This window comes from Vanessa cardui, chromosome 12 (assembly GCF_905220365.1).
Source record: "Vanessa cardui chromosome 12, ilVanCard2.1, whole genome shotgun sequence".
In the NCBI taxonomy this organism is placed as follows: domain Eukaryota; kingdom Metazoa; phylum Arthropoda; class Insecta; order Lepidoptera; family Nymphalidae; genus Vanessa; species Vanessa cardui.
The window spans coordinates 6,550,666-6,564,678 of NC_061134.1; the positions used below are offsets into that span (position 1 = coordinate 6,550,666).

Below are 14,013 nucleotides of genomic sequence, written 5' to 3' on the forward strand. Positions count from 1 at the left end.
TAATTTCATATAAATCCACCGAGAAATTATATGCCATTAAATCATATTGGAATATTCGTGAAATAGTCATCGAATAATCAAACGGCTCCATAATAAAGCTTACGTAATATTTGTCACGGTATAGCATTAAATTATCTTTCAAGTGTGCGATGAATAAATATGATGCGAAGCTTAAACGTCAACTGTCCTTTTGTATTCGCACCTTACAAGGTAGAATATAAACGAAACATTGCGTATACACTATTGACAGTATAAGAATATTTGTTATGTTGTATGTAATTTTTAATTATTCCTAAGTTTCTTTGGCCGGTTCTTCTCAGGTCATGCAATAAGTGTAATACTTCTACGTTGCATAAATGTATTTCAATGTAAATTTAACCTCTAATCAGACAGCACAATATTGTAACATATTATGTCGTTTATTGTCTTGGGGAGATCAATGTTTATTACTTTGTTAAATTAATTGTTCCATTGTCATTTAAATAGTCTTCCATTAGTCAATGAGACGTTTGCTATATTTGCGAACAACGAGTCCAATTGCTCCGTTGATGACGATATCGTTTATTGGTATGACATTTAATCTAATGTACTCAAGCGCCTGTTTGTACACAATGCTCCTATTATAACCGAACCTTTGTACTGAGGTATTTGCAACATAGGCCCGCGCTAGAGATCAGACAACGATCAGTTTAATCATTAACTATTACGAGAGAATGCCACTTGTCCTGTTGCTATCGTTTGACGTAAGTACGTTACCTCAATAAAAGTAACCGCTACTAAATCGTTTTATTGTATTTTGTTCGTGTGTTTCAATTGTATTAGTTAATAAAACTTAAATGGTTTGTTGGGCATTTTTAGGGTTCTGCATATACATTCAAATGTTTAATGAAACTCTTTGTGTTCGATCACTCGAATTTTTTCGACACTAAACGATAATAGTTCCGTAGTGATCTTTGCCTGAATAACTATTATGAGACATATTTTAATGTGTAGTAAAACCTCCAAAGTCAGTCGTAAGTCGTTAGATTCCCACAGGAAACGCTCTGTTAGAAATATGATTGATTACTGCTGTAACAAATATAAGGCAAACGGTAAAGGTGTGCGCCTATTAAATAATTTTCTGAAAGTTATCCAACAGGTATGGTATAGTTTCTATTTAGTTTCACCAATACATAAAATTAGTTGAGTGATATTTTTCTCTCAATTGAAGCTCTTCCGTATAGAGTAATTGCCAACATCCTTTCAATCATGCTGTTAATTAACCATAAGTGAGTCAATGATAAGAATGCAAGGGAACATTACCATTAATTGTATTTATAGGATGAACAAATCGACAAATGATTTCATTTTTTTTTTGACTCACTGTCTGGTAAATGCCTTCTCTCCTCTTGAGGAGAATGAATGGACTTTGTTCCTACATATTTCTTTCATAAGCTTGTTTTATCCACATTTTTTAGAATGTCATCTGATACTGGTAGCGATCCTTACGATGTTTTCTTAACAACGAAACACGAAATGAATAAAATATAAGTATATACTAAGTACTACAATTGAGTAGTACTTGCCTGTTGTTGCATCTAAGCTCTTTTATAACTAATAAAATAATTAAGTCTTTTAAAGAAATTGACCTAATATTGTCTGTAAAAAATAATAACATTAATTCATTAATGAAGGAGCAGCGGTCAATTACGGAACACACTGAGCCGTGCGCGTGAGTTGTGCGAGCGATGGCGAAGCGGCGGCAACACGCCGTCACCCCCCGCACCAGCCCCAGAAGACGAAGGCGGGGGGCGACTCGCACGCTGGTTCAGCGTGCGCCGTGGCTCCACGCACCAATACGACATGCACACACACGAGACTGACAAGATGCCCAAACTTCCAGAGGTAAGCCTTCATCCTACAGCTACAATTATGTCCACTTAGCCTTATAATCTGCAACCATCCCTTTAGCGTTCATCAAGGAGTGGTTTGCATTTGTTCTTAGAAAAATATAATTCTAATTAATCGAAGGATAATATTAGCTGTTATTTTTTTAGATTAACGCTTTGCAGTTGCATTTAAAGTAGACACTGATAGAAACAATATTCATTTGTATCATGGAACACAATATATTTTATAACAAAATTTGGTTCAGTATCAATATTATTCATAACATGCCACATAGTTGACGAAGTTGAATTTCTGGAAATGCTACACGTTTATATGATAACAGTTCTATAATATAAGTATAAATAGAATGTTCAATATCTCCTGTTTCGAATATGAGTTAAACAATTCGAAATTCCCATGCTTTGGCAGCATTCATAGGTACTCATATGGCACCGGCTATTGCATTTTGTATGCAAATCCGGTTTAGGTCCGGTATTCCGGCAGCGGTACGAGATCGAAACAGGATATTGAACTAGCTGTCGTATGCAAGCAACATTCCTAACATTGGATTGTTTTGAAAACTCCGTTGAATTCTGTTGTGTTCATTTTAGTAGACTTTTTTTATGAGGAATTAATTGAAATTAAGTAATTGAATCCTCTGTGTTTATCGTTTGGGTCGAAAGCGTTTCGACCTAGTTATCATTGGCTAAATCGAGAATCGGCATCCGTTAGTTAAACATATACAATTTTACCTCTAATAATATTGTATTTAGGGAGTGATTACTTTAACAATGCTGTGTCTTTTTCGTGCAAATGTCAAATCAATTATGACAGAATGAGAGAAATATGTATTTCATTATACACCTATTAAACGACGTTTATTAGTAAGGTCGAAACTGTCAAGCTGTCAAAACAGACGAAAAGATCGCAGTTAGATTATTCAAGAGTTAATCATTACAAGCCCTCGTTATTAATATATTTAGATTAGTATTATGAAATATGAAGTACGATTTGTTTTATGACACTAAAGTTTGATCTTGTCACGGTTAATGTTTTGTAACAATTATATTTACATTTACAAATATCGTGTCGAAATCTATATAATATCGTAGATTGTCAATACAAATCATAATTAGGTCGGCGTACGAAATATTTAGTATCGCTTACTATTTTGAATTGAACCTTTAATTCTATTTTATCGTGAACAGTGAAACTTAATTTATACTTTCCTATTATTGAGGAAATTTTGCGATTTTAGAACATAAAATTTATAAACTCTAAGTTTAAGTGGTACTCAATGAACAGCGTACTACTTAGTTGTATTGCCGTGACTGCTTGTGCGATGACAATAATCATGGAACTGAAATACGTCATTCATTGGCCCGCACGCCATCTTTAATTCCATCAGCTACTCAAGGAACTGTACAATTAAATATATTATGAACATGATTCACATTTATATAGTGATGAATCATGATCGGACGCGCGGTTGTCTCGCCGTTCAACAACAAACCGCAGTAACGACGTGGAATCCTCGTCAACGCGTACATACTAGCCTGTTAAATAAATAATCTATTTAAATATGTGATATAATGATGTGCGATCGCTGTCCAGTGAGCTACCGTAGTGGATACATGTTTACAATTGTAATTTTTACATCAGTATATTTTTAGTGAAGCGGCATGAGTAACGCGCTATTCGTAAATGTCAAAAGTGAATTCACATTTTTCTTACCGGTTATCTGAGGAATAGTTTTCGCGACGCTTTAAATATGTTCTGTGTTAAACTCCTTCGAGATACGGCTGAGTACTCGGTCTCGATGACAACGTTCGATGTATACGTAAGTCACGTGATCGCTTGACGGGTGCGGGCTTGGGCTTTTGACGTTTACGTGTATCATAATGTCATATAATTACAAAGTTAACGCTATCCAAATGAACCGGTTTCGTCCGTGTCGTGCCCATGTATAAATAGAGTAGCGTGATCGACCGGCAATTTTACGAGTTTATACGCGCATGATGTATGCTGGGTGCACGATTCGACGCGCGCCAGCAGAATTTCATCACATGTTCACGCTCAAGTTTCTAAGTCGATCACAAATGCACGAGTGAAATCGCATCATCTGGATACTGTCAAGGAAACAAGACGTTACATACCGCATTCACATTTAGCACATAATTTAGCGATAAAGTGTTTCTTTTAAGCATTAACATCAGCTTATTTACGAAACGGAATGAGGATTCGTATTGTACATCTAAGATGTTTACAAGGTTAAACAAACTCTTTCGTGTCGTTATTTTTCTTCGTTTTGCGTTGCGTTTATTCGAATTAATTAATATAAATGAATGTAACAAATAATAAAATGCGTAATACGTATTGTCAATTCCAAAAACCCAGCAAGGAAAACATTCCTTGTAAAGTATACACTCTGCATTGGGATAAAACGGTTTGTTTTGAGAATATTTTCCTTGTGAAAATAATAAATTCATAATACGTCAGAAAAGGATAACATTGTTTCAGTGACATGCAACCGAACGATTTACATTTGAACTTTAAAACCAGTATGACGTAATTTTTATTTAATTTATTTTGTAGTGGGTGATCTACCATGCTTCATTTTGATATAGAGTAGCGTGTATGTGTTAGTAGTCTAGTTGTTTGATGGTATGTTATTTTTAAAGTTTATTTCCATGCTTTATAAAATATATTTAATAAAATTAATTGTTTTGTTATTAGTTCCTCTAGACAACTCAATCAAATGAGAAATTTTAGTAAAGATTAAATAAAACTACAGGTTTCACAACTCGGCTCTGAAATTATATCTGACTTGGTAGAACTTCTTAAAATATTTTAAACTCTATCGAATAATATATTTTCTTGCTTAATTTTCTTAACTTACGTTCTTCTTAACAAGCGTAAGTTCTTTATATTAAAAAAAAAAGCTATTTCCATAATCATGTATTTGAAAATAATCATAAGCTTATAACTTCATGTTCTTGTACCTATATTTCAATTGTAGCATTCATTGATTCGTTCATACCTGCTCAATACAATGACATAATGTCTTAATTTTACCGCACTAATCTGTAATCTATACCAGGGTATAGATCTATTATTAGTTAATTGTGGGTTTTGAAGGGTAATGTTATACTCTAATTGCTCTCACGCACACTAAGCATTCAATACCAGTGCCATCGCACTAATGCACATGGAGGGGCACGCTTCGTGAGTGAAATAGATCCATAAATAAATATAAAATTCTTAATTTGAAAGAAGTTCTTGTTTTATTTGTTTCTAGTTGGAGGAGGATATGTTCTCGTGCGGAGGTGAAGTAAGAGGCGGTAGGGTACCTCCGCCGTCTCTCGGCCCTCCGCCGGACAACCTAACACCCGTCCAACTCCGTCGAAGACACGTGGTCGCCGCTATCATACATAGCGAAAACTCCTACGTATCGACGTTGCAGAGGCTTATCAACGTAAGTAATTATAAGCGATTATTCAATACACAAGTGTACTGCTGAATTAAATTACCGACACACTTATATCCGATTCTCATTTACGTATTATATAATGTGTGTAATAGAAAGAGTCACAACACATTTATATATTAGTTTTTTTTCTCACGACCGTTTCAGTATATTATATATTTTTACCTTCGAAAACCGATCATTAAACGGCGATTATAATGCGCTGTAACAAGTTCCACACCTTTCTATCGGTTGTCAACCAGTCTCCTGTCAACTTTGACAGTTCGAAGAGGTAATAAGTAAATAACGTAAATTATCATAGCACCTACTTCAGTATCGTGGGAAAACATGCGAGCCGCAGCTGGAATTATTGAATTCCTTTGTAAGTATATAACTATTCGTAACGTTTAAATTGCAGAAAAACATGTTTATTATTTATTATTCATCGATGCATATTTTGTTACAAATGTTTTATCGTTATTATAGGCTTAGGAATAATATGTTGTTTATGTTGATATTTTATATTTGTAATGACAGGTCAAGATTTTTTTTTTAATTTGTCAGAGTTATAACGAGTTTGCAAGAGGAAATGACATTTCATGTTATGAGTATCACTTGTGACACTAAACTTTAATAAAAAATAATAATATTCCATTAAAACATAAAAAAAATTGTCTAAGCGGATACTTAGCTACCTACCTACGTTAAACGTTTTAAAATGCAATGAACATGTGTTCAAAATTTCATATTTCTTCTAGATACAGTAGTTTTGTCTGTGGGTAGGTTAGGTTAGTGTAACCAAACAAACTATAGCTGGGCAATAATTAATATATATTAATTAAATATTTTCAAAAATGACTTAAGATACCAATTACAGCTGGTATTCGTAGACTTGAGTTGTGATATATTTCATATATTGATGTCCAGTTAAGTTTAAAACTTTCACTAATAGTAACCATTCTATTACAAGTTTAGTTTTAGTTTAGTACACGACATAGGTTAAGAGAATAAATTAAAACTTTTATATCATATTCTTAGTTATTGAATGGATTTACCATAGAGATAAAATAATCTGAAGATACTCAAAACGATTGTAGCTGGACTGGAATAGTTCAATATATATCCCGTGTCACTTGGAATGATTTAAGGATTCCAATCATCATCATTACATAGTATAGAACAAAGTCGCTTACGGCTGTTTTCCTATGTATGCTTAGATCTTTAAATTTACGCAACGGATTCTGATGCGGATTTTAATGCGTAGAGTGATTCGAGAGGACGGTTTTTGTATGTAATACATGGACAATATAGTAAAGAAACACTGATCGTTTTTAATGTTTCTAATATTATATGGTAAATGAAAAAAATCTGTTGCATATTTAGTATCAGTACTATCAGTATTGCACCCGTGCATAGCCGGACGCTAGTACCTATCTTATAAATCCATTAAGATATTTACACACATACGTACATGAACCGTGAAAACAAAACATCCCTTATTTGAACAGTTTTGTAATAAACCGATGATATTTTCAAACGTGTTATTATCGTATGACGTAATCTTTCAAAAGTAATATTAAATGTACAGAAGCGACCCAATTACGGTTTTATTACACGTATCGATAACTCTTGATTAGAATCGGTAACTCTTAAGTGCTTCCACTGCCTAACGAACTTTCGCTTTTCGTATTGAAAAATAGGATTATTAAAAAATGCACATTAAAATTTAATAGACAAATTCAAACCTAAATGTTTTGATTCTATGTGAATATAGATCTTACATTTATATCACACAGCGTAAAAATATATATTCGTAGCAAAAAGTTTTTTATTAAATTAATTCTATAATTTTGCAAATACCGCCCAAATAGAAACAAAGCGCTTAAAATTGCGTAACATTAATTACACATTTTATTATTTTAATTTTTTTATACGAGCAAGCTTTACGCTTTTAAGAAAAAAAGAAATGTTTTATTTATAAAATTCATTATTTGAAAATAACTTTGCATTTTATATTTATGTACTTTTACTCGCATGAAAGTCCGTTATAAGTGCGAAATATACATATTTTTGGTTAATTGCTTAATACGATTATGTAACGTTTTAATATTATATTTCCTATTCAATTATTATTAAAGTAACAACTTGTAATGCTACTCGTGATTGCGTTTTACTATAATAAGCCGAAGCCCTGACTATGAATAGAAAATCGATTATATATTTTTGAATATTAATAAAGGAACAGATATAATTAAAACGATTTCATCGGTCTGTTATCAATTTTCAATCAAATTACGTTGATGTGATTTAAATAATTCAATCTATACTTTGGCAGGTTTTATACTTTGTATTAAATTCTGATGTACACGATCTCAAAAGTTATTTTTCGGTATACAGAGTATTACTATTTTCTCTTTCGTGCTCTAACGTTAGTTTTTGAAACTCTGGTCAAAGTCTAGTTAATTAATTCGACTCGAAACAGTTCATTGGTCAGTGACAACCGATGACGTAATAGACAACCAATAAGCGATCAGTATTTAGACAGATTATATAGCAAGTCTTTTAAGTCCTTTTAAACTTAGCTTAGCAAGTAGGTATGTAACAACATCCTTTAAAAGAAACAAAAATTAACGAATTCGCCACAGCAATGTACGTTGAAATACATTTATTAATAACTTGTCGTAATATTAATCAAATACAGATAGACGTGTAAGATAATATTTGGTTTATAAATATTGTTGTTTTAATTAATTATTACGTTTTTAATATTTGTCTTGTAAAGCAAATATTCAGCAATCACAAGGCCAAATTCAAATATTTGTTTTACGCAATCAATGTCAATTTAAATGAGCGAGCTGTCAATGGACGGAGCTATTGCAAACACGCCCACTATTTGGTTAACAGTTACGAGAACCTGTTCGATTTTATTTATGTAAAATCGAGTAATTATATGAGAAACTTACAAGCCATCTAAATTATCTGTGTAATTGTTAGTCTTATATTTATTATCACTAAAATCAGCTCGATTTCCTATTCGATGTTGGTCAATTTTAATTTCATTCGAATGTAAAAAAAAAATTGTCAATGTAGTAACGACTAGTTCTAATTATGAATATTTAAAAAATACGTTGAGTTTCTGTCGTCGTTTTTTTTTCTATAGTCTTATCTGTTTCATTTTCTAAATCAATTACTAAAAGTACTACCAGTTTTATTTTGACAATCAGTAACAAATTGTATGGCTACTAAATTGAATGAATAAATTCAAATTTGAATAAATGTGACGACATATACAATTAATTGCGTTTATGAGTATAGCAATACTGACGCTATTTATTTGCTTTAATGAATAGAGTGAAAGTAAAAAAAAAACCCTCCGACTGGTAATGAATTTTAAATCTAGTTTGCATTAACGAAAATAAATGAATAAATATATGAAAGGGGTATTGTGAGTGCAATAACGAAATAAAGAATTTTAATTGTGAGGACAATGAGAAACAAAACGTATAAGAAATTGTATTGATACGCAAATTAAATTATAATATAGTTCTTGAGTTCCAATCACTTATAAACGAGAGAAAGTACTCGGACATTGACGGACTTAACAAACGCGTTGACATTTCACATGATCCGAAGACATCGACGATGATAGAGGAAGCAAGAAAATGATAGCATATTATAATTGATGCTCACAAACTCCGGTTCGTATTGCGCAATCACTATTCATTCAATCGATACAAATGATCTACAAGTCTTTCTATTACCATATGGAGGCGTTACTCGACAAGGAACTCGATAAAGCTGTCAGGTGACACTTGCAAAATGTCTTTAGAGCGTTAATCCCGTGTTTGTTAATGAGATTACCGATACTCGCTCTAATAGACAGTATTAGAGCGAGTATCGAGTATTAGTCCTCCGAGGCCTATTGCGGTCGACTTCTGAATTTCTATTATGTAATACATTCGAAACGATTGGTTATAGGGTGAAAGGTGTACTAGGCGATAAATATGAACGGTTTTTTTATAGCTCAATTTATGTCAGCGCCCGAGAACTATTTACAGTGAATGTTAATTACATCGTCATTTTTATCGACTATAAATTTGTCGATTAATACATCAATTACTAAAGAATAAAAAATACTATAATTTTGTTAATGATTTGACGAAAAATTAACATTGAAATAAGATAAGACGATTAAGATTACACATCAATTTTGTACTTCTCTTTTTAGTTAAATAAAGTGGTGTTTTTTTTTCACTTCACGTTTATTTACAAATAATGCCAAGTAGAACTTATACGTCATATATATTGTACATAACTTTCAATCTTACATTACAAAAACATTTCTTTGAAAAAGGCCGTCTATAACTTTCTTTAGTTTGTTTTTTTAAATACAAAAGCAGCGATTCGTATTGCATTTAAAACAGACGGGAGCAAGTCAAAATGTAACATAAATACATACATATAGATAAATGGCATGTGTCCCACTTGCATTGTTCGCTCACAATTTACATGTTATGAATTTGCATATTAGGAAGTGGGACAGTTTTAATAGGTTCTGTTAGCAAGTTGACTGTCCGAGGTCACCGCAGTATTATATGACGCGTGCTTCACGCCATACCCGGCTCGCCATCCTATTGTTTTATTACACTGCAAGCCGTTTGCCCTAATAGCCGAAACGTTGTCACAATTTTACACTTCCTATTTCCTAATTTTTTTTTGCGAAGTTTTATTAAACGCATCAATTATCATGTTTGACGCCAATCAACATCGTTCGTTAATTGATAAATTGTAGAAAGTAATTACGATTTACCAGCTTGTATAAATAGTGATTAGCTTTATGTCTAGATATATTGTCAAACGGGAGAACGCGTTGAAAAAATAATGACCAACTCTTGGCCACTACACGCACACTTGTACAACAAAATGACGTTTGAAGAGTGTCAAGAGTAGCTGTCACGCTAAGATAATAAAGTCGGCTCGTTTATTATAGTTCTTTTGATAAGAAAAGCAGAATAATGTGGAATATAATCAGAGGATTTATACTGGTTTATTTAAAACTTTTATTAGTATTTGTAGTTGGGCGAAGTTTGTTCGAAAATTTAAACATTTCAATTTAAGTAAATAGGCCACTTTAGGGCAAGGGCACTTGTTATGTAGAAGATTCAGTAGGAGATTAAATAGTAACACTACTATATATATATATATACAAGTTGGTGGCTGAATTTAATCAGACACATTGAAATTTCCTCCGGATGTTTCCCTCCGCTGAGCTCGCTACGATTTATAAACATGTGTACATGAAAACAGAATATTATCCGGATTTAGAATTGCCATCCTCGATTAAGGTTCACGTGTCCGATCGACTGAGCCATCTCGCCTCAAATGCGGTTTGCTGAATATATGCAAAATGAATATCTTGAAAATTATATTCATAAATAATGTGCACATATAATAATTTTAACATGATAAATGTCGAGTTCAAAGTCCTGAATGTACACAGTTTATATTACGTTTTAAGATATACATTAAACAGTAGGAAGTCTCTACTATGTTTAAGTGGCGGACAAAAAATAATAATATTGTCTTTATAAGTTTTGCATCGTGCGCACTCTATTGCTACTTCCAAAATTACGAAATTATTTTATTGGATAAATTTCAACCACCCTCGTAGATATTTCTCATTTTGAATACTTAGTAACTAGGCAGGTCGAAATGTAACTGTATATTTAGATGCTTTAATTTAATTTACCTTAGTAAGTAGTTAGGTAACTACAGTACAAGAAACATAACATTAGTTACTATAATACAATAGTTAGTTGATGAGGATGCTGGTGCATAAGCGATGAATTTTGTTTAAATTAAGCTTTATATTTTTAATATTACAAAAATATGGAAACCCTATGTATAAGCCAAGAACTAATGTTTTTACAGTCAATAAACACGCTTACTATTCTAAGAGATGACGCACACCGACGAGTTAAAAAGATATATTAATTTCCGTATTCTTGTGACAAGGTAGTTTGCGAAATCTTACCTTATTTGGCTAGACATTGATAAATGTATAACATAATCGTATTAACATGAGAATAATATTACTAGGTGAGATATGTTTTAGCAAAACTCCTTGAATGTACCAAATATTTTAGCATTTTAACTAGTAGACAATATTTATCTGACTCGCTGATCTTGGTAGCTGTCTTATAAACCTCCATATGCCAGCTTGGTTCAAAGCTAGAGTCGATCCTATACAAGATTCTTGAATATTTATCTCAAGGCGTTCTTTCTTAATATCAACTTTAAATTTTGATGTCATCATATCTCATTATTCGTTAAACTATTGGTCAAATCTCTCAAGACGTATTTAAAGAGTAAATAAAGATGGCACCTGTAACAAAGCAAACCACACCTGCACAATTGCTTTCTGCAAAATAGTCTTTGTAGGCAATTATTAGCCGGATTAAGCATATTTTCATAATCATTATTTTAACCTTTTATTATTGTTTCTAGGTTAATATGATAATAGACACTATAGGTCTTTCGAGAGAAAATTGTCGCTCGTATTTTATACGTATACGAAAAATCCTATTCGTGTTAGTTTTAATGCAATGTTTATCTTCAGGACTACAAGAAGCCTCTCGAAGAAAGTAGTCCAGCGATCTTAAACGCGAGCAAGGTCCAAACCCTATTCCACCGACTGCCTGACATACTGCAATGCCATCTGCACTTCCGCACCGCGCTCGCGGACTGCGCGCGCACGTGGGACCGCGACGAAAAGATTGGTAAGTACCGTCAGCACCATAAGTATAATACCTTAACGATACACATAGCTGAAATAAAAATAATAATTGTAATATACGTTAATAGGATTTATTTGAATTATTATTTTAAGCTGAGTTGGCCCAGTGGTTAGAACGCGTGCATCTTAACCGATGATTGCGGGTTCAAACCCAGGCGAGCACCACTATATATATGTGCTTAATTGTGTTTATAATTCATCTCGTGCTCGGCGGTGAAGGAAAACATCGTGAGGAAACCTGCATGTGTCTAATTTCATCGAAATTCTGCCACATGTGCATTCCACCAACCCGCATTGGAACAGCCTGGTGGAATACGTTCCAAAACCCTCTCCCTAATGGAAGAGGAGGCCTTATCTCAGCAGTGGGAAATTTACAAGCTGTTACTTTACTTTATTCTTTCAGGCGAGGTCTTCTTAAACGCATTTTCCAAGGCTGTGGTGCTGGACGTATACTCGGACTTCATAAACAACTTCTCGGTCGCAATGGAACTGGCGAAAATGGAGTCGAAGAGGAAGTCGGCGCTCGCTGATTTCTTCAAAGTGAAACAGATCAGCGCACACGACAGGCTCTCTTTCTTCGGCCTCATGGTGAAGCCGGTGCAGCGGTTTCCGCAGTTCATTATGTTTTTACAGGTAAATTTCTTCTAGTTACGAAATAAAATATCCGCGGGCTTGAAAAAAGTTTCCAGGATAATAGTCAAAGCGATTTTGAATTTGGAATAAGTAATATGTATAAATTTTAATTTTAAAACATCTTTGATAAGTAATTATAGCATCATGTCGATGCTATTTCGTCTAAGACCGCACTTTTATAATCAGTAATATTCATGCCATAGAAACATTTAGGCACCGCATACCTCGTTGTTTTTATAACGTTTTTTTAATAAATAATTTCTCTAAATTCAGTGAAATTGTGCATGCGAGTAATTCTAATAGAGCGTCATTTTTTTGTGTACAAATATTTGCTTTCCAATATTTAATCGAAAAAAAACATATGAAGATGATATCGGTATATTAAATGAAAGTTTAATATTAATGATTTCTGATAAGCGAAATTCTTGATGATGTTTTTTAAGCTCATCAAATGATAACGTATTTTCACCTTCAATAAATTAATAAAAAAGATCATTTTTTATATGTAAGAATGATGCCATTATAGCTTTTAGCGATACTTACACTTGTCAATTTCAACACTATATAAAACAACTAACGAATGAGACTTTTTTTTAATGAGCAAAGTTAAAATTTCTATTAGGCGAATGTGGGAGTATACAAATTAATTTCATAATGCTGCTGTCATTGTCGTCGTCTTTCCTTATTCTATGTATGTATTCGTGGTCAGCGCACTGTTACTTTATCATCACATGTTCATTTATCACACACACACATACAAATACATACATACATATATATAATATGCCATCTTTTTTCCGTCTGTCACTTGTTAGGTACCCAAATCTGAACATTTTGTTATAATTAGTATAATAGTAAGCTTTAACGGTAACGTACGTAGCTTTTCTTAATATTCTCTTCATTGCATATACTTTATTGCTATTTTTTATTAGTATTTGTTTTTTATAAATATTTATTATTCCCAGGATCTTTTAAAACATACGCCCCATGGTCACTTGGATCGCGTGGCTCTACAGCGCGCTCTCACCAGGTTGGAAGCTTTGGCTGAGGCCTTGAATGAAAGGAAGCGTGAGGCGGAACGGACTCAGGTATGCCTTTCATTAATAAAAACCTAAGCCATATTTTAAATATGGTAATTATTATCTAAATTACAAAATTCCTCTTATTAATATGAGCTACAATATTAAGCTTTTGAAACATAAGACTGTACTCCACATGTCAAATTATTTCATGATTACTTGCGTCACAA

General features: G+C 32.9%; 1 protein-coding gene across 8 annotated transcripts in view; it reads left to right on the plus strand.

The window, feature by feature from the left end:
• LOC124534049 (rho guanine nucleotide exchange factor 10) overlaps positions 1 to 14,013 on the plus strand; it is a 37,549-nt gene that overhangs the window by 15,867 nt on the left and 7,669 nt on the right. For 4 of the 8 annotated variants that reach the window (XM_047109694.1, XM_047109698.1, XM_047109697.1 and 1 more), the window contains 5 exons: positions 1,674 to 1,884; positions 5,168 to 5,344; positions 11,955 to 12,114; positions 12,535 to 12,764; positions 13,730 to 13,852. In XM_047109694.1, the coding sequence (XP_046965650.1) occupies positions 1,674 to 1,884; positions 5,168 to 5,344; positions 11,955 to 12,114; positions 12,535 to 12,764; positions 13,730 to 13,852 (901 nt within the window). Of the gene's footprint in view, positions 1 to 1,673; positions 1,885 to 3,395; positions 3,710 to 5,167; positions 5,345 to 11,954; positions 12,115 to 12,534; positions 12,765 to 13,729; positions 13,853 to 14,013 lie in introns of those variants that run through there. The other 4 variants (XM_047109695.1, XM_047109699.1, XM_047109701.1 and 1 more) reach the window with 3 other exon arrangements.